General features: G+C 44.6%; 1 protein-coding gene across 1 annotated transcript; it reads left to right on the top strand.

Annotated features, from left to right (window-relative positions):
- The first annotated feature begins 534 nt into the window (after positions 1–534).
- Positions 535–26,443, top strand: LOC136750568 (voltage-dependent calcium channel gamma-5 subunit). The gene is made up of 7 exons (XM_066705710.1): positions 535–782; positions 17,102–17,338; positions 18,875–18,916; positions 22,741–22,827; positions 24,816–24,956; positions 25,612–25,757; positions 26,186–26,443. The coding sequence occupies exons 2-7, from the start codon at positions 17,143–17,145 to the stop codon at positions 26,441–26,443; spliced, it is 870 nt and encodes a 289-aa protein (XP_066561807.1). The 5' UTR covers positions 535–782; positions 17,102–17,142.
- Positions 26,444–27,665: the final 1,222 nt, after the last annotated feature.

Here is a 27,665-nt window from a genome sequence, read left to right as displayed (position 1 = left end):
GGGTTTCCATTCCGCTATCTCAGCGAGCTTGCACACTCAGTAGTGTCCGCAACCCAAGATTGTGTTGCAGCAACATCGTTGTGTTATGTAATTATACACATGCAAAAATAATAATAATCGATATTTATTTCAAAAAAACATATTCATTAAAGAAAAAATCACCTTCATCGGCGAACGCCATTCTGTGACTCATCCTCAGACTCCAGTCAGCTGTGTGTGTGCTTTTGGGATTGGGATTTTGTGGGAGTTTATTTCCTGCAGCTGCCATTCAAGCTATGAGAATATATATTAAAGTGCCCTATACTGTAAGAGCATGCATCTACGTTTTATCAGTGTTTGTTTTAAACTGTGGGAGCCTGCGGACCGGATCGGGTGCCGCCACACGCCAGCCCCATTGTGATGCCATCGTGATCCCTGGCCCTCAGCAGGTTTCCAAACGTGTGACATGCCACCCACGTGATGCGCCGTGTGGTCCGGCGCGCGCCGCAGCCCCCCGCAGTGGAAGTGAGCGAGGCTGTGGAGCTGCAGGACCGCCAGCCGCACCGCGCAGTCTCGGCCAGGCAGACCCTCCAGGAGCTGCTCCGGAGACGCCACCAGAGCCCCCCGTGAGGAGACCTACATGCACGTTTGACTTTATTGAGTTTGCTTCGCACCGCCCCCCCACCCCCCGGCGCCTCATCGTCTCCGCGGCGTGGTCCCCCGGTGCGTGAAGCGTGCGGCGGCGGAGAGACCCCCAGCACCCGGGCGATTGCGACCCCACCGCCCGAGACTTCGTCAAGAAGGTAAACATCTCCCGTCTTGTTGCATGTATTGTGAGGGTCTAATCTTATTATTTTTTATTTTTTCGCCCTCCTCCCCACAAAAACAACTTTAGCAAGATCCATACCGAGATGATAAAGTTTAATCTCCCGTCTCGTTTGAGCGTGTCGTATTGTATTTGTGCAGTTATGATGTGAGAGGTGGCAGTAAGTCGCTTTAGTAGGCGAGTTAACTGTGATGCATATGATATGATACATGTTTAAGGCTAATGTAAAATGTTAAGTGTGGGATAATCTGAAAAAGTGTTATCATGTGGAATTGTGGCGATACCTGATGTTGATCCATTTCCTTGTGGACGTGGCTGTTTCCCTGGCATGCTTTTAATTCATATGAATATACATACACAATTTGGGTCTCTCTTCCGCGTCTGACCAGGGAGAAACGAAGATGTATAAATCAGCGTTTACAAATGCGTTAAAACTAACGCGCAAACCCTGAGCATAGGCAGGCGCGCTGTTGTCTGGTTTCTTTAAGTCTCCTCACATTGATAGAGGACGGCGATGTGTCTGACCACAGCTTTGTCCAGTTCCTGGGATCAGTCACACGTTGAAATGTATTTGGCGTTGGATATCTAAGCCAAAGATATCTATCTAATAAACGTCCTTTTAAATGCACGATCTCTGGCGGGTCTGTTGCGCACAGATTTGGCAACACGTTGAACTTGTGTTTTAAACTGAAATAAAAGCCATGTTGTGGATTTACTTGTGCCTTCTGATGGAGTCTCTTTCCTGGGCGGCGGGTTATAATTTAGGCTACTTGAATGTCGCTAATGCGGGGTAATCAAGTGTCAATCATGAGCTGCATTTACAATCCAATTTGAGTCTCAACCAAAAGTCTACAGCGATATGTGTTTAGTGCACTGCTTAATTTAATTAGTTATTGTATTTGTTTGTGTGTGTTTAATTGCTGGTTTGTTTGGATATGATAATTTTTTACTTTTCTCTTAAACTCAACTTTATAATTAATTTGCAAATCAATTAACAAGACCAGTCGCTGCTATTAATCTGCATGTGAGGTGTTGTTTAATTGCAATAATGTATGCTGCGTGAGTACAGCGAGAGATTTCAGCACCCTGGACAGCCCCGTCCGCAGGATCACTTTGTGATTGACACGACGAGTACAATAGCCTAAAATGCTGTTATTCAACAATAAAATACACAAAACACTATACTGTTGTTTACACTGTTATTTTGTTTGTTTGTTTTTGCTATATAAAAATATATACAAGAGAGAGGAGTGCATCGTTTATTTTCGCACTGGGGCTACAGTCAGTCCTGTGGTCTCCAGTGATGTGTTCCCGGGAGTCCATCTGCAGTTTGTCGTCTCTTGGTGATAGATGAAGGGCTGAAAAAGGTTGTGTGATGGGGTTATGTTAACGTGGTGTGTAAAGCTTATTCCGAACAGAAATGCTGATATCTATTTTCCATGGACACTGTTTAAATAACACAGACAGGGGATCCTCTAAACTGATACATCCAGTCAGAGCTCCACTGGGCAGGGATGAATCGGTTCATCTCCAAACAACATGGAAATGCCCCCAATCCAAATACAGTGTCATCTTCTGTAAACGAGCATTGCTCAGGCAACAGCCACGATGGGAGACCAGTCTTTCTGTGTCGGGTACCTGCTTTGAAAGCGCGTTGAGGACTCTTACTGCAATGGGTCCCGCTACAGCAGGGAAAGACATAGTGACATCGCCAACCCGGGACCAGTGGTGTTTGTGTCGCAGCTGTCATAAGAACAGAAGAACAGAAGAAAGTTTACAATTGACAGGAGGCCATTCGACCCATTGTGCTCGTTTGGTGTCCATTAATAACTGAGTGATCCAAGGATCCTATCCAGTCTATAAGCAGAGGACTGGTTAACTGGTTTTCATTTGGGAGTTTTACACACAATTGTATACAATATATATTAAGTTTGTCCCTTAATAATATCATTAAAAAAAAATGTCACTTTACATTTCAAAATACATTTTGACGCTTCAACGAGCAGCTCCATTACAAAAGCTGTCACGGACAAATTCTGTGCATCTGGAGACCCCAATGCCGTATTAATGATGATATCTGAGATGCTGCTCGGTAATACTGTGAAGGCTGGGATGCAGACATTGTTAAAATGAGATATGCACCGACCACATGAAATGTCTAGAACATCTACGAATCTCTGAAAACGTGCTTGATTATTCAGCCTATATTCAGCTGGTGCATCTGACAGCGTTTTGCAACAGACAGATCATTTTGCGAACGTGAACTATTCTCCGATAATCGTCGTGCCGTTTCTCATCAAAGTTTTACCAGCCTGCCGGTCTCCCTGCTTCACCGTTTTCCACTACTGCTGACTTGATTCAGCTCCTCAGGTGTTGGGAGCACATCGTTTAAGCGACAAAAATACAAGTTCCTTTTTCCTCTAAGCAAAGTTTGCCTCAAAAGACCTCTCAAAAGTGCCTCTCATGCTGCACTACTGCTCCTAAAATGCGTGTGTTGAATTGTATTGTGCCAGGTAGCTGCTTCCCCCATGTTAGTATGACAGGAAACAACTGTGCCATCCAGGTAAATCCCACACATCCACATCACATGCTTCTGTGTCGGAATTGCTGGAATCACTAGAAAATATATTTCGCCCCTGCGGCTATTGCAGACGTGACGCCGCTCTCCAGTTGCTGTAACTATCTTTGGAGTTCCTAAAACTAACGTGATGAGCAACTAAACATGTGATCATTATGGAAACAGTGGTTGACAAAAAGCAACATGCACACACACACACACACACACACACACACACACATATATACACGTGCATAGCGCAGATCTTTTGGGGGGATTTCTGCACACTTCAATGCACACAGCATGCTCCGTTGCCCTGGTTGGCGACACAGTTCTGAGTTATTCGTTATCACGTCAGGTTTAAACTTGGAGATTTCCACGTCTCCCCTCTTGCTTATCGGAAGTGATTGGACATCTGACTCTTAATGTCACAGTACACCGTGCAAGGGATGGTGTTGCACATGAATGTAAAGAAAGTGGCTTTAGGTATGATTTTGAATGTCAATGAATGTGTGTAAGCACGTCAGTCCAGGCTGGGGTGTTTAGATTAAGTAAAGTAATAATAATTGATAACAGTTTCCATTTTAGTTTCGAAGATCTGATGAGATTGGGCTTCAGAGTGGTATAGCCTCATACTGCTGGTATTATTTATTCTTATTCTTATTTTTATTTATTTATTTAAACAAAATCCCCAGGCCTGGTTTGGGGTGTGTCTGGTGACTGGGTTGTTGCAGCCGGGCCGATGTCCTGCCTGTCTGTCAGCAGCAGCCAAAGCTGTGCCACTTTCTCACTTCTTCCTCCCCTGCCGAGTGTCTATCAGTTTATAATTATCTCTGTCCTGGGGTGGGCGACCATATATATATCTCTTAATTATGTGAATTATGTGAAGTTTTCATCCTTTTTTATATATAAGATTTCTGTCGGGAGGTGTAAATATCTGAATAATTGGAAAGGTAATTGCTCAGAAAGCCTCATTCCTGACTGACTGGTCTTTTGAACTGATTAGAAGAAAAAGAAACAAGGAACAGAGGAGAAGTGCTGCAGATGCATGCATTGAAATATTGGATAATTACAGTGGAAGGGATAAATACTGTCTTTCTTATTATTATTCTCTTTGTCCACTCATCAGGATGACAGAGTACAGAGGCAAGCGCTCAGATGAAGTCCCCCGATAATAGCCCCGCATTCTTGTGCAGCACAGGAATCGCAGTTGACGAAGTTCAGACAATGTGTGGCAAGTGTGGGCTCTGGCACCAAAGAAAGGAAATCTCTGTGGCATTTTACAGTCTTCACACATTACTGCCTCACGGTGCGGCCCACTGCCACACTGCCAGATTTGAATTGCATAAAGTAACAAACGGGAAACCAATTTCATAAAGCTGCTCAAGGGAGGGGAAAGGCTTGTGTTTACTTAGCTGTCTCAAACCTTTCCCACCCACTGTGAACAGGGAAAAAAGCCTCTTCGCTTAGCACCTCAGAAACGTTCTCTACTATATTTTGTAGGTTGTTTTTTGAGTGGGACCGTCCCAACACTGAGCCCGGATTTGTGATTCTAGGAGTTGCATACACTATATACAGGTGCTATCCAAAAAGCAAAGGCGGAACAAGTGGATTCTAATAAATGCTAAGATTATGGAAAAACAAATAAAGGAAAGAAAGAAAGCCCACCATTGTGCAGTGAATACTGCAGTCCTGTCCTCAGACCGATAGATTAATCTGTCTTGCTGATCGTGTGTCTGCTGGAGTTGCTAGGTTCCCTAACTAAAAAATAATAGTTTCGTCAAGTGCAAAATACTGCAGTTGACAGAAAATTCTCTGGAGAGTGTCTAAGAAAATGTTCCCAAACATGTGCTTGGCATGGTTAATCTGCTGACAAATGTCACTGGCGTGTTTGAGGGGACAGCAGTTTGAGGAATTGGGTCACTGCCATATTGACTGTGACCAGTTCAAAATCACAGTGTTATTGTACATAAACAGGAGCTTTCCAAAATCTGACAGGTCTCAGTAGGTCTTCAATTACCAGCTGGGAGACGACACATCAAATCAACAGTTTACCGGGTAAGGAGATTAAGTGAAAGCTTGATTTGTTTATGCAGTGTGAAAACAAGCCTCTCTTGCCTGACAGACCCTGAAGAGAGATCACAAATCTGCCAATCCCTCCTCGTCCCCCAGAGGTTAGCAGTGCTGGAGGTGGCTTCCTACTTTAAAAATTGTTTGTGCATTGTGTTTAGTTTATTCTCTTAAAAATAAAAAACTCGGAGACATCAGCCCTGTTCCTAATGCGCAGGACTGCAGTTAGGGGAGCCTGTGTAGTTGAGATCAGAAACTGTGGGTGACCCTTGTAAGTCAGTCTGCATTTTACTGACATTTCTATTGTTGTTCATGTCAGTGTTTCAGATAATGTGAACATAACCGTTGATCCACACACTGAGCACAGAAAAGTGTAAAGAATGAAAACCTCTGACACCTCCGGTATACTTTTGTCGGTCCGTGCCGATTTAAGTGCTGTCCTCCGTCAGTTTGCAGTGCAGGGCTGTGCAGCTGCTGAGCAGAGACGCTTCCGACTGCCGGTGATGGATGTTTATGAGCAAAGGGTACATGTCAGCCCCATCCCCCCTCCTGATATCCCCTGGCCTGGATCTCCACACGTGTCCCCTAATCCTGAGTTTGAGAACTGACCTTGTGTATCGGCAGAAAACACACACACACACTTTCCGGAAGACAGGGTCTGGAATCGGTGATCCAGTGAACTAGGTCACTGGCTCATTGGCTACACAGATCCTGTGCTCATGTGTACTAGTGCATGGGCCAGGACCCCCCCATCACCACCATCTCCCAGGGGAGCAGAGCCAGCAGACAGAGATGGGAGAGGTCTCTTGTGCTCAAGACGGCTACATGCATGCATACGTCTTGACAACCGCTTGTACCTGTCAATGTTCCGCTGAAGGGATTCTGTATAGGTCAAGTGAGATCTAGGTTTTTAAAAGTGAGTAAATAATACAGAATACATCAGGGGTCTGTGAATGAAATACTTATATGAAGGCCGTGTCTCTGTATGTCCAGCTCTGTCCTATGCATTATAGTTCACGACAGCAATACGGATTTCTGAAGCTAGAAAATGAGCAAAAACAGCTGTCCCATGTCAGTACTCAGCTTGCCAAGACACTTGAATGGCAGCAGCTTAATTAGCTGAGTTTCGTTTATCACCGAGCAGTTCTGACTTTGAAGTTTCAGCACAGGGGGATTGTTTTGTTGCAGGAGGCTGGACAGGGGAAGCCCAGTCAGCCCCCAGTTCATTCTCATGCGCTTAATACTGCAGGGTGACATTGTTTCACAACATATAAATAAAATATTAATCGCTGTCGGTGTTCGGACATCTGGGCTTTTTTCTTCCCCCCCTGAGGTTGGTATGGTTAATTATAAAAAGATGAATCTGTATTCCTCTAGTTGTTTTGAACCTTGAAGCAAATAAAAGCTAAAGTGGATGCAGCGGTCTTTGTGAATTCAGCCGAGACCCCAGCAGTTTGTTTGTTGTTGTTGTTTGTTTTTCCGACTGTTGTGAAGTTAATGCAATTGAATTACAGCTGATGGGGCTGCGGGCACGGTCATTGAACTGCTAAAGAGGCGCTGACCTACTTTCTGACGAAGCTGTTGAGTGAGAGTTGAATACTCCTGCTGCTCGCTAACCAGAGACAGAGATGAGGCTTTTCACTTTCATTCAGGCTGAGCAGGTATTAGATAAATAAAGCAGATACGTGCCAAGGGCTATCACCTCCTTTGCAAATGGGGACACCAAAGCCACCTACTTTCTGCACCTTGTCTTTGGCAAGAGGACTCTGAATGGTTCCACTGAGGGTCATAAGGGGACAAGAAATGTCCTACAGCACCCGACCTCAAAGACGAGGCTGTGACACTTTTGTTCCCAACAAGAGTAAATAGTAGGGTAAAATGAAGTGTGGTGTAGCATGGTAAAATTCTGGTAAAGTGTAGTATACACACAGACCATCATTGCCAAAGACTTCACTCTTGTCCCCTACGACACACCCCCTGTCCCCCACGACACGCCCCCATTGTTTTTCGGACTGGGGCTGAATTTGAACCCACTTCATTCATTCATTTTAAATTGCATGTTGCCGGTTCATTTAGAGACCCAGAGCTTTCAGTTGCCAGCTGTCTGTGCCTTTTAATGTCTCTGTCTTTCATGTCTCCCTGTCTCTGTATCCCAAGCATGTACACTCACCTAAAGGATTATTAGGAACACCATACTAATACTGTGTTTGACCCCCTTTCGCCTTCAGAACTGCCTTAATTCTACGTGGCATTGATTCAACAAGGTGCTGAAAGCATTCTTTAGAAATGTTGGCCCATATTGATAGGATAGCATCTTGCAGTTGATGGAGATTTGTGGGATGCACATCCAGGGCACGAAGCTCCCGTTCCACCACATCCCAAAGATGCTCTATTAGGTTGAGATCTGGTGACTGTGGGGGCCAGTTTAGTACAGTGAACTCATTGTCATGTTCAAGAAACCAATTTGAAATGATTCGACCTTTGTGACATGGTGCATTATCCTGCTGGAAGTAGCCATCAGAGGATGGGTACATGGTGGTCATAAAGGGATGGACATGGTCAGAAACAATGCTCAGGTAGGCCGTGGCATTTAAACGATGCCCAATTGGCACTAAGGGGCCTAAAGTGTGCCAAGAAAACATCCCCCACACCATTACACCACCACCACCACCAGCCTGCACAGTGGTAACAAGGCATGATGGATCCATGTTCTCATTCTGTTTACGCCAAATTCTGACTCTACCATCTGAATGTCTCAACAGAAATCGAGACTCATCAGACCAGGCAACATTTTTCCAGTCTTGTGCAAATTGTAGCCTCTTTTTCCTATTTGTAGTGGAGATGAGTGGTACCCGGTGGGGTCTTCTGCTGTTGTAGCCCATCCGCCTCAAGGTTGTACGTGTTGTGGCTTCACAAATGCTTTGCTGCATACCTCGGTTGTAACGAGTGGTTATTTCAGTCAAAGTTGCTCTTCTATCAGCTTGAATCAGTCGGCCCATTCTCCTCTGACCTCTAGCATCAACAAGGCATTTTCGCCCACAGGACTGCCGCATACTGGATGTTTTTCCCTTTTCACACCATTCTTTGTAAACCCTAGAAATGGTTGTGCGTGAAAATCCCAGTAACTGAGCAGATTGTGAAATACTCAGACCGGCCCGTCTGGCACCAACAACCATGCCACGCTCAAAATTGCTTAAATCACCTTTCTTTCCCATTCAGACATTCAGTTTGGAGTTCAGGAGATTGTCTTGACCAGGACCACACCCCTAAATGCATTGAAGCAACTGCCATGTGATTGGTTGGTTAGATAATTGCATTCATGAGAAATTGAACAGGTGTTCCTAATAATCCTTTAGGTGAGTGTATATCACATCACTGTTATATTATTATTTTGAAAAATAAACACATTAATTTTGTATCGCTGCAGTTTGATGTGAAAACAGATTGTGGTTACTATGGCATCTAAAGCAGGGGGGGAATTCAAAGCGTTACTGTGTTACTAGGCTACCAGATTGCATACACAACACAACACCTGATCGTGTTTTTACCACGGTACACCACTCTACATTTTTGCCACATTGCAGTACACTACCCTACTGTGTTGTGAGGCTAGCACAGTACAACACACTCAACTCTGATTTTAGCATATAAAGCTGTAACAGAAATGATTGACAGAACGGATAATAATAATAATCTCTTCTAAAGCCCCATATACAGTCGACTACTTTAATTTCACATTATTAGTAGTAGCAGTTGTATTTGGATAAGGTAGTATTAGTATTATAACGGAAAATCAAATACTATCCAGTATGGGGATTTTAGGTTTTAGGGAAATCACAGTTCAGCAACACAGAAAATACGCGTCACTTCAAGGGAGATGTAGTGTAAATGACTTTTAATTTAAAATAAAGGCATCTGTTTGAATGGCTACACTTACTGCGAATCGGCTACGAAACGTGAGACGCACTGCCTGCTGTGTCGAAAGCCAGGGTCACTCTTTAGATTAGTGGTTGCCAATATCACATTATCACATTATAAATTATTTTTTATACCAGTCTATTAGCACATAATTACAGGTTGCACGTAACATGCAGTCAATCCTCAGTGGATGTCGGTTATTGCTGCCTGTCTGCCTCCAGACCAACTACACCAACAGCAGTTTCAGGGCACAGGAGGTCAGTGTGCTGTGGTGAACCTGGGGGGTGTTGTCCGTGCCACAGACTTATACACTATGATACACTCACTTACAAACATCCCATGCCACCTCAGGCCACCCACATGCTTCAAACATTTACACTACCGGTCAAAAGTTTTAGAACACCTAAATGTTTCCAGTTTTTATTGAAATTTACGCAGTTTAATGTCTCAATGTACTCTGAAATTAAAGCATAGAACAAATAAACAATTGGAGATAAAAAAAGAAATCATGGAATCGTTTTGTTTAACAAATGTAACCCCTGACAAACCCCTCTGATACCCTTAAAAGGGCACCAAATCTGTGTGCCCCTCTTTAATCCCATGTGTACTCTTCACTGTTGTGTTGTTTGCCAAGTGTTTGGTATCCCATGAAAGCTGAGACTCTCAGCTTTCTAACCACGTGAAGCATTCTCTGATGTGAAATATTAGGTTTTTATACCCCCCACCCCCCTCCGCATTCTGAAATGGGGGGTGGGGGGATACTTGGTCTGAGTAGGAATAAAAAAACCTCAGAAAATATTGACAATTATGACATATTCTGGAACCAGACAGTCTACTGGTCAAAATAAGGCCATCCACATTTTGGTAGAAGCAACACACACCCGTAGAGAGCTGTCAAGATGGAAAACTCTGTTTACAGTGAACTAATAATTGGATAATTGGATCTGAACTTCTCTATGTAATAGTATATACTGGATTAATCATTAGGTTGTTCTGAACAAAACAAGCCTATTTGCAAAGAAATCCGATCGAAACTGAGTGATCTGTGACCATCTGAATGAGACCCCCCCCCCCCCTCCAGAGCAGACTGCATGCATGTTTACCCCCCGGGCTCTGAATGACAGCGGGCAACACGGAAACTGTAAATCGGATGTGTTTGAGAATGAAACGCGCTGGTAGCCAAGAGAAAAAGCTTTCAAACCACGTGCGCATTGTAGGAATACAGTGTAACTTCTATGCACAGGAGCTGTGCATAACACTGCCAAATAATGCTTCAGAGGGTGTAGTAACACTGTATATAACTCTGAAATGTACATTAGGTTACCAAAAACTGAAAAATACACTTTTTTTTTACCTCTGGCAGTTTACCGCTTACCTTTGTACCATTTCAGGTTATTCACTGGACTTGAACTGCTTAAATTCAATAAAAACTGGATAAATGGGGGTGTTCTAAAAGTTTTGACTGGTAGTGTAGGTGAAGGTGCTTTCCTGTTGACTGTACTATACTTATTTTGAGAAGATAATTTCCCTGGCAGTGTCCTCGAGGAATAGATTAACTGGGACTGCATTTATGAGTTGCTCACCCCTAAAACAAACATGCACACAACCCACAAAAATACTGATACTGATGTGTTTAACTTGTGTATAGGCCTGTCAAAAGATAAAAACGTCTAGGAGAAGACCAAAAAAAACCCCTGTGGAGGCCGTCATCCAGCCGGGGATAAATACATGATGTGGATGATGATGATACATATATAAATACATATATAAATAAATAACATAAGTTAGCACTACATGAAATGCCCTTCACCCTTCACAATACACACGGCAGATTATTATATCAATGGATGTGACCAGAATCAGAAAGAAAGGAAAGAAAAGGAAAAAAACTGCTACTCAGGAAATTGAATGTGAACCTTTAATCTCTATATCCTCCAGGGAGAGAGAGAGCTGGAGGAGAAACACATGAATGTCTTTTCAAATGCTTGACAGGATGGTTCTGATAATGAAATCCAGGGGAAGGAAGCCTGACTCTCTGGCAACAACGGCATTAATTTTGCATGGCGTTTAGGAGATGGGTGGTGGGGGGAGGAGAGTGTGTTTGTGTATGGGGGGTGGGGAGGGCAGTAAACTGAAAAACTAAATCAGAGCAACAACTTAGAGAACAACGACAATCTAGAACAAGTAGAACTAAAGTGTCAGAACACAACTGCAGATTCACAGTTTGTATGTTTATAAACTTTATATATCTACAGCCATCTGCCAGGGTGGTGGGGTTCGACAGTTGGGAAGGGGTGGGCTGATGTGTCATGTGACCCCAATGCCTGTTCATCTGGGTGATAGGAGGCTTGTCCCATTACTTTAATGCTATAATGTAGCTATATGTGCAGTTTGCTGTTCAAGCGTCTGAAGTCTGTTGCTTTTGTCGTTCCTCTCAGACCAGTGTCAGTGCCAGCACAGGGTTAACACTGAGTCCACGGCGCTAATGTGCTGTGTGGGTGGTTGCTGAGATGTAGGAGTATCTGCCAATATCTCAAAGACTGCATATTCCTCAAAAGCCTGTCGCTCCTCCAGTTTAAAAATTCATATCTAATTTATTCTTATTAAAGACCAAAGCTGATTTCACGGCAGAGTTGAAGCCTGTTAGTTTGAATGCTTACCTGTCTCGTGACTTTGCTGTGCCGGGGTTACTGAGATCACAGCCATCGGCAACTACTGCCAGGAGACAAAAAGTGACATGAACAGATGGGGCTGAATGACTCCCCCAAACAAGCTTCCTCGAGCAGCAGAGAAAGAAGAATTAAGAGTTCAGAGAGAAACGCAAGAGAGTTGTGGACCTTGTTTTGAAGAGTAGCAGGATTGCCTTAACTGGGCTATGTTTTATACATGTTATTTCTAAACAGTCTGTACTCTTGTGGATGTGCCGGAGAAAACCCAGACACTAAAATCTGATGGGCATTCTTTACTTACTTTTACATTGCCACTTTTCTTTGTGTGTGTGTGTGTGTGTGTGTGTGTGTGAGAGAGAGAGAGAGAGAGAGAGAGAGAGAGAGAGAGAGAGAGAGAGAGAGAGAGAGAGTGTGAGAGTATGAATGAGTGCGATTGACCTACTTTGCAACCTTGACTACTGCCAGCCAGACGGGCAGCCCTGGCCCAGAACGCCTTGCGCCAATGGGACACCCAGCTGACGCTCTGCTGCCCCCATCTTGCCCACACTGGGTCAGGGCAGCAGGAAGCTGTGCCCAGACAAACCCTCTGCCAAAAACCGGCAGCCTGGGCTATTCCCAGAAAACCAACTGGGATTTCTAATCAGAAAACCATTGAATTACTGTTACACTGAGTGCATTTTGTCATTGTTGGGAATTGATTGATTATTGCTTAAGAAGGATTTAGTCATAGAAATATGGAGGGGGTAATAAAGCCACAAAACTCATATTTGTCACATCCATTTTATATCTTGACAAATACATATGCTTGTTGTGGGATTGTTGTAATTTTGGAAAAATTACACAAAGAACAAGATAGTGATTATTTAGCGCCTGTGCACTATTTTTGATATGTTAGCGTTGTTGCTTTGGATGGATGAAACAAGAAGGGCAAAAAGACATCAATTGTGATGGGGTTTGATGGGATGTGTGTGTGTGTGTGTGTGAGTGCATGTGTGATTGGGTAAGAGTGGGATTTTGTACGTGTTTGTTTTTGTGTGAGCACATGTGTGACTGTGTGCATGTTTGAAATCTTTAAACTTGGCAAAATCCCTTGGTTTCAAGCTGTGTCCGTGCTCGGCTGAGTCATGAGGAAGATAATTGCTTTACTGCACTTCACTACAAGATTACCACACAAACATTGCCCCCGTCTCGTCTCTCCCCGTGGGTCTAGTTTCCCGTCACAGTTTCCACAGGAGACGCTCACATCACACCTCTGCCCATGGCCACAGTGGCTGCCCTTCTTTTCCTATAGAAAAACGGGATTAAAGAAATGCTTAATCCCCACCCGATCGTTTCTCTGTGCTGCTCTCACAGAACTCCCCCGTGGGTTTATCCATAGTTTAATTACACAAACAAAAACAGTGCTGTGTCATGTTGGCTTATGCCAGTGTAGGAAACAGGACCCACTTTCCACACCACGTGTTCCAGAACAAGTTTCATCACTGATATACTAATTTCAAAGAACATTCGAAAGTCATTTGCCCTACAATCACATGTATCGCAATAAACGTGCTATTTAAGCAATCCTACAAGGCCCTGAATGGCTGTTTGCATCTCTGTGCAGATGTAGCTAAATTGAATTTGTAATGATTGATGCCTTTACCTAACTGTATTTTTGCACTTTGTTTGCACTTATGTTGTAAGTCACCCTGGATAAGGGCGTCTGCCAAGAAATAAAAATATTAATAATAATGTATGTCCATGGAGTTCAGAAAACACAATTAAACAAAATTAAGTGCATAATGACACATCGTTGCTTCCCCTGTTCCAAAATGTTTCCATCTCTAAGGCTCTCGTCTCCCTCCATCCCCTGAATATCTCTGCCATGATCGTGATTTAGGGTGCTTGACATGCTGTTGTAATTGTATCGGATCCCTACCATGTTAATCTGTGATTCGTTTACTCTAATAAATATTGTTCTTTATAAATAAACACATACAGCCGTTTCAGGTTCAGCACAAACTTAATTTGTTTGTTCTAATTATGATCGTTAAAAGGGCCTCAAGAATGGTCTATCTGAGAACTCCAGCCCCACATTAAACGTTAGTTAGTTATTCCTGCAGTTAACACAATCACAGATATTAATAATGCGCAGTGTTTCCCCCTCAGCGATGCAGAAATATTTCTCACCCCAGCGGCTGTATTAAATGATGTTGCTCTGGTTGTTCCCCTGAATTTTTCTTTGAATTAAAAATAGATCATAAACCTTTTCAAAATGTACCACAGTTTTTTTTGTGTTTTGCTCCCTATAACTGTGCAATATTAAAAATGCAGAGCTGTGTCTCATGCAGACACGTCTGTGAGGATCTTGTGCATTCCACCCCCCCCAGAACAGACATGGTGATTGTGCAAAATCAAAGCACACAATGTTCAGCACTTTCTCTTTTTGATGCCTTGTCTGGTCTGCCCTGTCGCTGTATGAGGGACAGTTGGATTTAAAACACCCCCAGGGTAATTTAATTTATTTCTTAAGACCAAGTCAAATTAATTGCATGTTCCCTGTTACCTCAACAAGAGTCATATCCAAATTATAATTTGAGCAAAAGTATGGAAAGGGAAGATTTAAAATTATATAGAGAGAGACTACCTTTTAAAGACTAGTAATTGTTAATGTCAAAGTCTTGCATTGACAAACATTTTCATATTGGCTTTAAATATTTTTTGTGACCTTCACTCTCTAGTATTTTGTACAGTAAAGGTACATTTGGCGTTTGTGACTGAATCATGGTTTGTTTTAGTCTCACAGCTGCACGTATTTTCACCACAACACCATAAATCATCGCTCAGATCGCTTCCTCTCCTCATGAAAGTCATCTTGATCCCGAGTCCCCATTAATATGCATATGTATGCAAAACGATTTCATTAGTCTCTTCCTGTTTATGCAGAGCGCTGTCTGGCTGCAACATCTCTTCATTCTCTCACACAGAGACACAAACAAATAAGTAAACAACCAACATCATCACCCGGTTTTTGTTCCTCGCAAGCTTTCCAGCGCTCCATCAGCGGTGCCAGTGTGTGGCGAATGTAAGTTATGAAAGCCAGTAGAGCACTTATGCAAACTGATACGATCCAGGTCATTAAGAAGCTAAAAGGCTGATAAATCTTTTGACAATAAGGATAATGGCACCGCAAAGCACGGCTCTGTCTTGGGTCTCTGAGCAGGCGGGGATGATCCCGGCAGGCATGTTGATGGCACTGCACCCTGCTGAGGGCGCGGAAAGGCAGCGTAGTTTGAGTGCCGATCCTTTGTCAAACCAAATGGAGAAGAAGAAATGACATTTTTGAGTACGGAACAAACACAACAGAGTGCAGAGTCAGTTCCTGGGTTTTATTCCCGGTCATATCCTGGATCTCCAGCACTGTGTGAAAGAGTTTGCTGAATTATTCCGCTCATGCTTACTGCAGGAGTTAGTTCAGTGCCCATCTGTCTGGGTCTCCACCTTGATTTGGTTGATTTGGAAGGTCTTTCTCCTTCAGATGGGATAATGCACCATCCACAGTCCGTGATGCTGTAGGTCAGGGGTGTCTGCTGGGTTTTCTTCCTGCAGAGTTCTCAGCTCCTTAATTGGTCTAATTAAAAAAATAAATGGATGAATCAAACACTTCTCTCCAGACTCTGAAATGTTCTGTGGGTTCAGTGTTTTGAGTCATCAATAAATTGTAAGATATCAGCTTTAAAAATAAAATATGACCATTTTAGATAAGTCCACCTCAGTAAATCATGACATTAATGAAGTAATTGGGAGCTCCTGCAGATTCCTCCTGAGCAACATACACCGAACCCGTCCCTTCCTCACCAACTACTCGTCCAGTCGCTGGTCCTCTCCCGCCTGGACTACTGCAACTCCCTCCTGGCCAGCCTGCCTGCATCTACTACCCGCCGCTCCAGCTCATCCAGAACTCTGCGGCTCGTCTGATATTCTCTCTGCCACGATTCGCACACGCTACTCCACTGCTCCGCTCCCTCCACTGGCTCCCGATACCGGCACGCATTCAGTTCAAGACATTGACCCTCACCTACTGATGTCTCGACCACACTGCACCAAGCTACCTTCAGACCCTCGTGCCAGAAGACTAACTCTGCCTCCTCTCCACTCCCCTTCCTCCAGAGCTGCTCCTTCTCATCCCTGGACCCTAAGTGGTGGAACGACCTGCCCACCGAAGTCAAAACAGCAGAGTCCTTGATCTCTTTCCGGCACTTACTCAAGACACATCATTTCAGACAGTACTTGTAATTTAGTAATTTACTCTCCTGTAAGATTGCATTTATACATCATTTTGTCATACTCTTGCCTTTGCATTCCTAACACTTGTATTGTTGGTTTTGATTTCCCCTACGCTCCCTTTCCCTCGGCCCTTGACTTTGACTTATCATCTTGTCTGCACTTATCAGCTTTTACAATCTAGGATGTAAGACCTCATATATTGTTAACTGTATATCTCATATACACTTGTGTAAATTTGAATTTGTAAAATTGATTATGCCTTGAACTGCACTGTATTATTGCACTTTGTATTGCTCTTATATTTTGTAAGTCGCCCTGGACAAGGGCGTCTGCTAAGAAATAAATAAATAATAATAATAATAATAATGATGTGCGGAGCTCTGCCGAGTTTGAACTTGGCCACCTGCAAATGGGGGGAAAACGCAAGAACACAATGGCGCAGGCACTAACATGCATCCTGTATAGGGTAACCCTGTCTGGCACATTATGTCATTAAGAGGGCACTGTCACTCTTAACTGTGATAATTGCTCAATCAACAAATTGGATTTCTAAACTCATTGTGATTTTCCGGTTCGTGAGGCAGCGATGGGGAGCGACGACCCGCTGAGCCCTTGGGGTTTGACTTTATTTAACTGTTTATTTCCTCAATCGATCCGACTAAGCGCTGTTTCTGGGTTGCGACTGGGTGGTGATGACAACTGGGACCTACTTCAGAAATCCGCGGCCCTGAAGGATCAATGCCGGCCACCTCCGTCCTCCAGCTGCTGGTGAAGTGGGCCGCACACCGATCCTCTGACCCTCTTGTGTTTCCCCAGCTCCTCTTTCTGCCTGCGCCCCCCACTGGCTGCCGTGTGGAATGAGCGCATGTGGCAGGAAAGCGCTGACGCTGCTGAGCAGTGTGTTCGCCGTGTGCGGCCTGGGGCTGCTGGGCATTGCGGTCAGCACCGACTACTGGCTCTACCTGGAGGAGGGCATCATCCTGCCGCAGAACCAGAGCACCGAGATCAAGGTGTCGCTGCACTCGGGGCTCTGGAGGGTCTGCTTCCTGACTGGTGAGTCTGGCCTGGTCTGAACCTGGCCTGGCCTAAGTAGGATACCATATTTCCCATCATACAAAACGTCCCTAGGTTGACTTCCACTCCTATTTGTATTGTATTGCTTTAGTTTGTATTGTTTAAACAGCTGTTATACCGGCTGGTCTGCACGAACACAGTTTCTCTTTTTTCTGTCAAGTGAAGGTGGTGAAAGTGTTGGCACTATCCTCAACATGCTTAGATGTGTGTTTCCAGACAGAACTTCCTAACGTTGGCTATCTGGCGCTTGTTGATGACATCACTGTGGCATTTATAAGCTGACCGTTTTATTGAAAGATACGGGCATGTTCAGATTTCTCCTGGGTTAGAGGACACCTCAAATGAGGCTTTATTTTGATAATACAAATGTGACCGGAAGTCAACCTTGGGAAGTTTTGCACTCTGGGTCCCAGGGATACTTGCTTGAGATCTACTCCACCACATTGTACTGCACTGTACTGCACAATACTGCGCTGTACTACTGTCTCTTCGTCTCTCTCTTTGTTGTCTATTCCTGCAACAACAACGAAAAGATATTACAGCAGTTATCAAATGGCGTTTTCAGTGTTTTTTCATCTAAAATATTTGTGCATGTTTATTGAAAATGTTTAATTTCCTATTAATGCATCTGTTATTATTGTTGTTGTTGTCAGTAGTAGTTATAACAGTAGTAATCATTATTATATTCAGATATGTCATTTTGAAGGTTGCTGTTTCTTTGTCCCACGGTCCAGTGCGTGTGTTGGTTGTTGTGTCTCCACCCCCCCGTCTTGAGCTTGTGTGGAACAGTTTTGCTTGCAGTGCAGAGACTGAAGGGGCAGCCATTGAAAGGGTCCGTTCAGCAGCTGTGTTGTTTTTCCCCCAGTCCCCCGTCAGGGAGACACTCCTAGAATACTTAGTCATAAATCTGTGGCACAAGGCTTGTCAATAAACCTACAGTGACTCAGATATCATTAGTTTGAATCCACTGCTGACTGCAGATCTCACTGTGGCGAACTTGTGCCCTGACTGTGAAACAGCACCAGCTATTCTGTGTTTGTTCGTCACGACAACTGTGAGAAAACTGTTAATTGATCTGTGTCTCGCACTTCCACCGTACCTTTCACAAATGCGTGTCACTCCTGCACCCCCAACCCCCTGCCAAACCTCACCCCACCCCGTCCCTCTCGTGGACTGTGCCTGCCTTGTTCCCGCGGGTTTCTGTGCTGCTCATCTGCATGCTCCTCGGCTGGCTCCAGATGTTGAGATCACAGCTGGACTCCCCTTTTACCTGCTTGCCGGTTGTTTGACAGGCAGGTGCATCTCTCCTGCCACTTCTCCTCACGTCCCCAGTTTCCCCATCCTGGAGTGGCACTGCCATATAACCGGGGTTCCCTGTTTAGTGCTTCACACGATCGCTGATGGCTGTCGGTGTGAACCTGTGCGGGTCTTTCACCATCGTTGTGATAAGTGACATGACTAACTCTCTCTCTCAATGCAGCCGACGGGCACTAACTCTCACCGTTTCCTCTGTAGAAACGCCGGCTACAGAACGAATCGCGCCCTCCGTCAAACCAGGTATTGACACCGTCTGTCTGATCGCTGAGGGGGCTCCTCGGCTGTGATGTGTGATGTCTGGGTCTTGTTCTACAGTTCTAGACACACCACCTCTGACCTCGCCGTCACCCACTTCCGCCAACACAAACCTTAAATGTCACCGAACAGCTGCTACGTTTCATTTACGGCAGGACGGGTGGCTCTTAAAGTCTCCTGTCAGAGGCAGGTGTGAAAGGACAGTGAGTGGGGGGCCACGGGAACGGTTCCACCATCCGGTCTGAGGTCTGATCGCTTGACTTAATTTGCCAAAGGCAGGCGGTTGTGTTGCGGAGACTTGGATGTAGGTCTTGTGAATTAGCCTGTCTTAAATGGCTCTCAGATACAGCCGAACAGTATTTGTGCAGAAACCATGTTCACATCCGTGGAAGGCAGGGCATAAAAGCTGCCTAAAAGCAGTATAGTTTCCTACAGTTCAGACTGGCAGTGCATGTGGGACACTGATGCATTTTGAGGTTGTCAGCGTAGGCGTGTTGTGGAGGAAGGGTCGCTAACGATTCAATTAAACTACTTCCCTGAGATCTAATGAGACTGTGCTTTTACACCTCCCCAGCTGCCAACTGTACACTGCACTTCACAGAGCACCATTTATCTCCCCCTTTGAAGGCTAAAACGCTGCTTTTTTTGTTAATTACTCTTCAACAACTATTAACTTAATTTCCAGTCCAGTGCTGATGGCTCCCCCAGAACGAAATGAAAGCTGTGTGTAATTCCCCTCTACTTCTCCACCGCATTGCTATGGCAATCGTTGTCAGGGAGCCGAATTTAAATCGATGGTAGAAGCCCTGTCAAGGCAGTCAGCCATTTATAATTGGTATTCAGGAGGGGGCTTTAAACGATGCAATATATATGTATAAGACTACAATGAAATTGTATTATCTTCCATCTGCTTTACAGTGCCCGGGCACAGATCAGACCGCATTGGCTTGCCAGTTTGAGATTCAAACAGAGGCTCGGCGGCAGTTTTAGGCCAACTGGCAGAAGCAGAAACATCAGAATCTCTCATCTTCACACCGGGCAGCAATAGGACTCCTTTTAGCAACATCGTGCCTCGATATAAATAGCCGTCTGGCCGCGCTGTCACCTCGTAAATCATCCAGGATTATGAACATCGTTAGCTTCTTGGCAGCTTGCTGCACGATAAACCCTAATTTCGGATGGGCTCCTGATTAGGTGATACAGAGACTTGTCAAGGATTTAAAGGCACTAACTTTATCATCTCAGGAGATGAGAGGCAGCCCCCCCACCCCATATGCTCTGGATCAACTTCTGCACATTATAAGAATCGTATCCCGGCCTCTTGACGACACTGAAGTTTTCAATTCAGCACCCAGTTCAGTCCAGGCAGAGTATAGTTTTAAGCTCCGGTGTTTGTCTTGCCTTTATCTAAATTCCTTACCATTAGATTACAACCAAATAGATACATTCGTAAATTATGTCTTTCTTTTTCTTGCGGTTTGAGATTTTGTGCAGATTGAAACCCTTGTTTTGGTTTATTATGAGTCTAGCTAGAAGTGTTGTACATAGCTGGGCACTTAAAAATTATTAATAATTATGACTGGCAAGTTTAGTTACACTGATTAAAGCCAAGAGGATAAGCAGTCTGTGGTCATATGGCTCAAACCCAGTCGACACACGCGAGAGCTTTCATTTCTGCTGGCATCCCCCTCTCTTGCTGGGCAGTGACTGAGCATGCATGGCATCTGCGGGGTCAAGTTTTAAAGCAAACCTAAAATAAAATAAGTTCAGATGCGCTTCCTATTAAATAAAAAAAGGTCAGTCCACTGAGATCGGACAGAGCAGACAGAGAGCCGGGGTGAGAGGAGAGTTCATTAGAGTCGCAACGGCAGAGACCGGCCAAGCGGTCGTGATGGGCTGTCTCGGGGTTCAGTGGACCACATCTTAAGAAAACAATTGAGTAAGATACTGAGATATCCTCTTCACCTCCGACTCCCCCCTGTGACCGGTTCGCCCATCGCTCGGCTACTGTCTCAGAACTTCATCACTGTGCTGCGGGGGGGCCCTGCTCACAGTGTTGTCTTGCGGTGCTTTCCCTTTGCTGTGACAACAGCAGTGCCAATGCCAGCTGGCTCCTGAGCAATCTCTCACTTCAGGGCTTTAGCGAAGGATATGAGAGCGAAGAATGTGGATGCAGTGGAGAAAACACATCTGACTGTCTGTGACTTCTCCTTGTGATTATATATATATATATATATATATATATATATATATATATATATATACTCACCTAAAGGATTATTAGGAACACCATACTAATACTGTGTTTGACCCCCTTTCGCCTTCAGAACTGCCTTAATTCTACGTGGCATTGATTCAACAAGGTGCTGAAAGCATTCTTTAGAAATGTTGGCCCATATTGATAGGATAGCATCTTGCAGTTGATGGAGATTTGTGGGATGCACATCCAGGGCACGAAGCTCCCGTTCCACCACATCCCAAAGATGCTCTATTGGCTTGAGATCTGGTGACTGTGGGGCCAGTTTAGTACAGTGAACTCATTGTCATGTTCAGGAAACCAATTTGAAATGATTCAACCTTTGTGACATGGTGCATTATCCTGCTGGAAGTAGCCATCAGAGGATGGGTACATGGTGGTCATAAAGGGATGGACATGGTCAGAAACAATGCTCAGGTAGGCCTTGTCATTTAAACGATGCCCAATTGGCACTAAGGGGCCTAAAGTGTGCCAAGAAAACATCCCCCACACCATTACACCACCACCACCAGCCTGCACAGTGGTAACAAGGCATGATGGATCCATGATCTCATTCTGTCCATTCCAGTCTTCAACTGTCCAATTTTGGTGAGCTTGTGCAAATTGTAGCCTCTTTTTCCTATTTGTAGTGGAGATGAGTGGTACCCGGTGGGGTCTTCTGCTGTTGTAGCCCATCCGCCTCAAGGTTGTACGTGTTGTGGCTTCACAAATGCTTTGCTGCATACCTCGGTTGTAACGAGTGGTTATTTCAGTCAAAGTTGCTCTTCTATCAGCTTGAATCAGTCGTCCCATTCTCCTCTGACCTCTAGCATCAACAAGGCATTTTCGCCCACAGGACTGCCGCATACTGGATGTTTTTCCCTTTTCATACCATTCTTTGTAAACCCTAGAAATGGTTGTGCGTGAAAATCCCAGTAACTGAGCAGATTGTGAAATACTCAGACCGGCCCGTCTGGCACCAACAACCATGCCACGCTCAAAATTGCTTAAATCACCTTTCCCATTCAGACATTCAGTTTGGAGTTCAGGAGATTGTCTTGACCAGGACCACACCCCTAAATGCATTGAAGCAACTGCCATGTGATTGGTTGGTTAGATAATTGCATTAATGAGAAATTGAACAGGTGTTCCTAATAATCCTTTAGGTGAGTGTATATATATATATATATATATATATGAACTGTTTTTAATTATGAGTCCCAGTAGTTCTATCTCATGGGGTAACTCTTTGTGATGTCTTTGCTGGGCCTCCAGGACAGCAGCTCTTAGGAATTGCTCAGGGTAGGGTTGACCTCTTTGACCGCTGTGAAACAGAGGAGAACATAGCAGACCCTCCTTTGCCTTCCGGTGCCTCTTTCTGTACAAACATGGGGTCCGACTCGTGTTTGTTTTTGGGGTGTCTTGTGCATGGGCTTCTTTAAACAAACCTCATGCATCTACAAGACCCGAGTCTCTTTTCAATGAATGAATAAATTAATTAATGAAGTCCCTGTCCAAGGTGCATTTTTTTCCATTAACAAACGCACTTCTCCTGTACCTTTGTCTCTCTCAGGGGAAGAGCGAGGACGCTGCTTCACTATTGAGTACGTGATGCCCATGAATGTCCAGATGACGTCTGAATCCACAATCAGCGTGCTGAGTGAGTGGCCGGGTCTCCTGTGGTGTGTTGTACCTGTTTGAGCTCTTTTTGTGTTGATTTGTTTTGCTAAACACACTTTCGGCAGCAGGATTGGGTTTGCTTTCACATTGCAAACCCACATGCTGGCGCTGAGATGAGCCTCTCTCTCGCTCTGTTTCAGCAAACACAGTCACCTTCTCACAGACTCTCCTGCTTCCTGAAACTGTAGAGCATAGAAACAGTGCCCCCCTGTGGTAAAGGTGCAGTTTTTTTAAATGCAGTTTTTGAGTCCATAGAAATAAAAGAAAACATTTAATCAAATAAATGACAATAAGGAACAAATGTAACTGCAATGGATCATATCAGTCTGAACCGATTCTGCATGGTTATAAGGGGAGATTGCTAACTGATTCACACGGCAGCAGCTTCCCAGCTGTGCCATGACAGAATGGCGCTGTAGTGGGCTGAGCCAGGGCAGCCGGGCCGCAGTCATCGAGCTGTGTCTTCCCTTTCCTGTAAACATATTTTTTAAATTAATCTGTTGCTGTTTAATGTGCCGTGTGGAGACACATCTGTAAAGACACCGCGTGGTAAACAAACTGCTGTCGGCCAAGCTTCGTCTCCTCCCTGAAGGGCTTGGGATTTCTGATGTATTTATTTATCTGTGTGTTCGCCAAGGAAGCTCTAGTGCAGACGCGTACAACAGTCATCTCTCATGGCCAGCGACCCACATCAGTGCCTCCTTTTCTTAGCTTTTCTTTGCTTTCCTGTTTTTCTTTGTGCCCGCTTTCCCCTGGCACTCGACATTCCTCTACCATTATGGTCATTGCTTTCCCCCGAGCCACGATCAATAGTGCGAGGATCACGTGGTGTCTATTCTGCAGGGTCGAGGCACAATTCGAGTTTATATCTTTGTGTGTGGTGACGTAACCCACAGGGGGAGCTCAAAACAGTCAGCTGTAGACATATGAAGCCAAATTATCTTTTCACACCACAAGACACACACTTGCTGCTGCTAACTTCAGAAAAAAAACGGAAATCTTACTCATTCCTCTCAGTCGCTTTTTTTTTCCCAGGGTACAGAAAACAGCTGCGACACACACATTCAGACACACACACACAGTCCCCAGAATAGGTTTCCCAAAGTCCTTTGGCAGTTTGAGGTGATGTATGAATCATAAATAACCAATAATCATGTTAATCAACTGATTGATGAAGGCTCAGACTGGACCATGACTCCCCACACTGGGCAGACGAGATGAGCACCAATGTGTTTACACCCGGAGAGGATTCCCTCTGTGCACCTCAAGAGACTTGAGTGTCTTTTGGGGATCTGGCCTTTGTTTGTTTTTGTGCATTTTGAGAAAACTGGGTGCCAAAAAAGGCATAAAAGGTGTGCATTGTGTGTTGAAAGCATCAAAGCCGTAACATCTCTCTGAAGTGGAAGGAGAGCATAAACCCCAGGATGGCAGGGACTTCTTTGTTCTTCAGGCAGCAACACAGTGGAAACATCTGAGCTGCTAGGCTTATGAAATCAGGTCAAAAACCCAAAGAGCTGATGGAATTTCCATGGATGAGATATATATATATATATATATATATATATATATATATATATATATATATATATATATATGAGAGCGAGAGTGAGAGAGAGAGGCAGATAGAGGGAGACAGAGACAGACAGGCAGACAGTACAGTTCTGAAACTCATCCCTATGTCTCTGCTTGTCCATCACCTTGGGGTGCAGGCCCACCTCGTCCCTCGGGCACAGGCTGGAGTCCTGCAGCTCGTCAGTCGGGGGGGGGGGAGGGACCGCACACTACTTTCATGCGCAACTTTAGGATACAGGGGGCGGGGCAAGTGCAACACAAAGGCACAGCCACATGAGAGTTCGAGGGAGGAAACACTTTAGAAACCTGTCAGAGCTCTGGTTCACAGCTTGTGTCGCCTTCATTGAAACGCAGTCGCTGAGGGGTGTTTTTTTTCTTCTTCTCGCTGTCTTTCAGAGATGATCCGGTCGGCCACACCCTTCCCCCTGGTCAGCCTGTTCTTCATGTTCATCGGCTTCGTCCTCAACAACATTGGCCACATCCGCCCCCACAGGACCATCCTGGCCTTCGTGTCCGGCATCTTCTTCATCCTGTCAGGTGAGCTCAGTCTGTCCCCCCCTCCTCCTCATCTTCACTCACCAACAGGGATTTGGGCAGATATGAGCAAGATACAGCAATGCCTACTGTGTCACCAGTGAGGATTTTTATTTTCTTTACTGCACTGTAAAAAGGAAAGTTCTTTTAGATACAAAGACAAAGATCTGTTTTCTTACTCTTGCTCTTGTTGTGGTGTGCGCCTCTGAGAGCTGTAAGACTGAATGGTTTCTAAAATAATAATAACAATAATAGCAATCTCAATCATTAATTCAAGGGGGCTTTTAAGGTGCAAATTACACAACAACACAAAGACAGTGAAAGGAAAGGCCTGCCATCCTCCTCTTTCATGCAGTTTTGTAACCGTCTGTCTTGTCCTTATTGCCACCGGCCCCTGGGAGGCACAATGACAGGGAGATTGAAGGAGGCAGATTCACACACATCCACCAGGCAGCTGCCGGAGTCTGTGACGCCTCACTGCCTGGCTGCAGTTCACAGGGTTATCTAGTCTAGTCTAGTTATTTTCAGATGTTTAACCTCCTAATCTCCTCACGGTAACGTCAGCTGGAGGTGCAGCCCCCCGCTACCGGCAGCTCACCCATACGGACCTGTGACCTGCTGCTCCTCTTCTCACTCTCTCTCTCTCTCTCTGGGACAGGACTCTCCCTGGTGGTCGGGCTGGTTCTCTACATATCCAGCATTAACGACGAGATGTTGAATCGGACGAAGGACAATGAGGCATACTTCAGCTACAAGTACGGCTGGTCCTTCGCCTTCGCCGCCATATCCTTCCTGCTGACCGAGGTAAGCGCCCCTCGCTGTGCCCAGCTCCCGCCCCCCAGAGGTGTCCTTGTTTTCATTTGTTGACTCATTCATTTCGGCACATCGCATTCTCCAATCGGCCTTGTGTGAGATGAATAAAGTAGTTTCCATAAGAAAATCAAAAAGATGAACAACAACAGAGAAGGAGGAGGAAGAGGAGATTAATTCAATCTTTAATGACAATATTTTCTGTCTAGAGACAGCCGTGGGTGAGGCAGGGATTGGCAGCGGTGCCGATAAACTTGGGCAGCATTTGACCTTTCGATTCTTTAAAAAATATAACATTGTTTCAGCATTGCCATAGCAGCTGCTAATAACCACAGCCTCCCCCAACAGGAAGAGCCGTTAGAACTCAAGTCAACTTCCTAAAAGCAAAGTACGATAATGAACATGTCCGCCTGTGTTTTCAGAGCGCCGGCGTGATGTCGGTCTACCTGTTCATGAAGAGATACACCGCGGAGGAGATCTACAGACCCCACCCGGGCTTCTACCGGCCACGGCTCAGCAACTGCTCTGACTACAGTGGCCAGTTCCTGCACCCGGATGCCTGGGTCCGCGGCCGTAGCCCCTCCGACATCTCCAGCGAGGCGTCCCTGCAGATGAACGCCAACTACCCAGCCCTGCTCAAGTGCCCAGAGTACGACCAGATGTCCTCCTCGCCCTGCTGAGCCACTGGGGAGGGAGGGAGGGAGGGAGGGAGCGAGGGAGTGGGAAAGACCAGAGCACATCGAAGCCAGATGCTTTAGAGACTGGATGGTTGTGATAAAACAACATAGAGCCGTTTCTCCGGTCAGAGGGAAGCTGAGCTCTTTGTTCTGTGAGCGTGTCTGTCTGTGTGTGTGTTGCACATCCAACCGTAGTGCTTACTATCTTCAGAGCAAAACAGCAGCAGCCCACTTTCTGTGTATAGCGCCATGTATCACACACAACAGAGAGCAGTGGATAGACAGGCAGAGCGATTGTGAAGGAGGGTAGTTTAAAGAAAGTAAGATACCTTAATACAAATCCATTCGCCATTCTGCTTTACTTTGCACAATGCAAAAAAAGTGTTTTTTACTTGTCACACAGTTAGGTAACTGGGAACCCATTGTTTGTATTATTATTGTTATTATTACATGTATTATTAATACCTTTATATAAAGAATGTTATTGCCTATTGACACTATAATAAGCATAACAATTATATTTATATTTATTTGAATCTGTCTTTGGTGAGCAGCCGACAGACAAGAGTAAATGAGGAAACTGCAGTCAGGGGCTCTGAACACAGGCTGATATTTCTAAATATTTATGTCATAGTTTCACATAGTTCCAGCATGTCTGCAAAAAGTTTTAAATATTTTTACTGTTCATAGGGTTTTTTTTGTTTGCACTGAAGCTGACAGTTTTTTTTCTTTATATTTTTTCTAAATACTTTTGATTTAATACATGATTTGACTATTTTCTTAATCTACTTACATGTGTGTAAGTCAGTGTGTATATTTATGTGTGTATTTATATTTTAAAGAGCTCCTTCTCATAGTGAGAATTATTGCGGCAAAACGATCTTAAGTCTTAACCAAGGCATGTGTGTCTGTATATAAATACATAGATACTGTATGTATATGTGAGAGAAATTTAAAAAACAAACTCAATCACAGATTAAAACTATTTTGTTCTCAGCCTGTTGCCCACAATACGGATGACAACAAGATTGGTTTGAGTTAATTGATGTTGGTTTGGTTTTTAAAAACACTAATCGTTGCTAAAGTGGGAACATGGAGTACTTTTATATAAATTAGAATGATGCTTACATTCCTATGATTCCATTTGCAAGTTTAAAACATTTGTTTACAATTTTCAATTCAAAATGGTGACCAACGTTCAGCTCCGGCCCCGAAGGCCAAGGTT

Source organism: Amia ocellicauda, chromosome 5 (genome assembly GCF_036373705.1).
Source record: "Amia ocellicauda isolate fAmiCal2 chromosome 5, fAmiCal2.hap1, whole genome shotgun sequence".
In the NCBI taxonomy this organism is placed as follows: domain Eukaryota; kingdom Metazoa; phylum Chordata; class Actinopteri; order Amiiformes; family Amiidae; genus Amia; species Amia ocellicauda.
The sequence above is the reverse complement of the archived record's forward strand: the minus strand, read 5'-3'. Positions and strand labels throughout refer to the sequence as shown.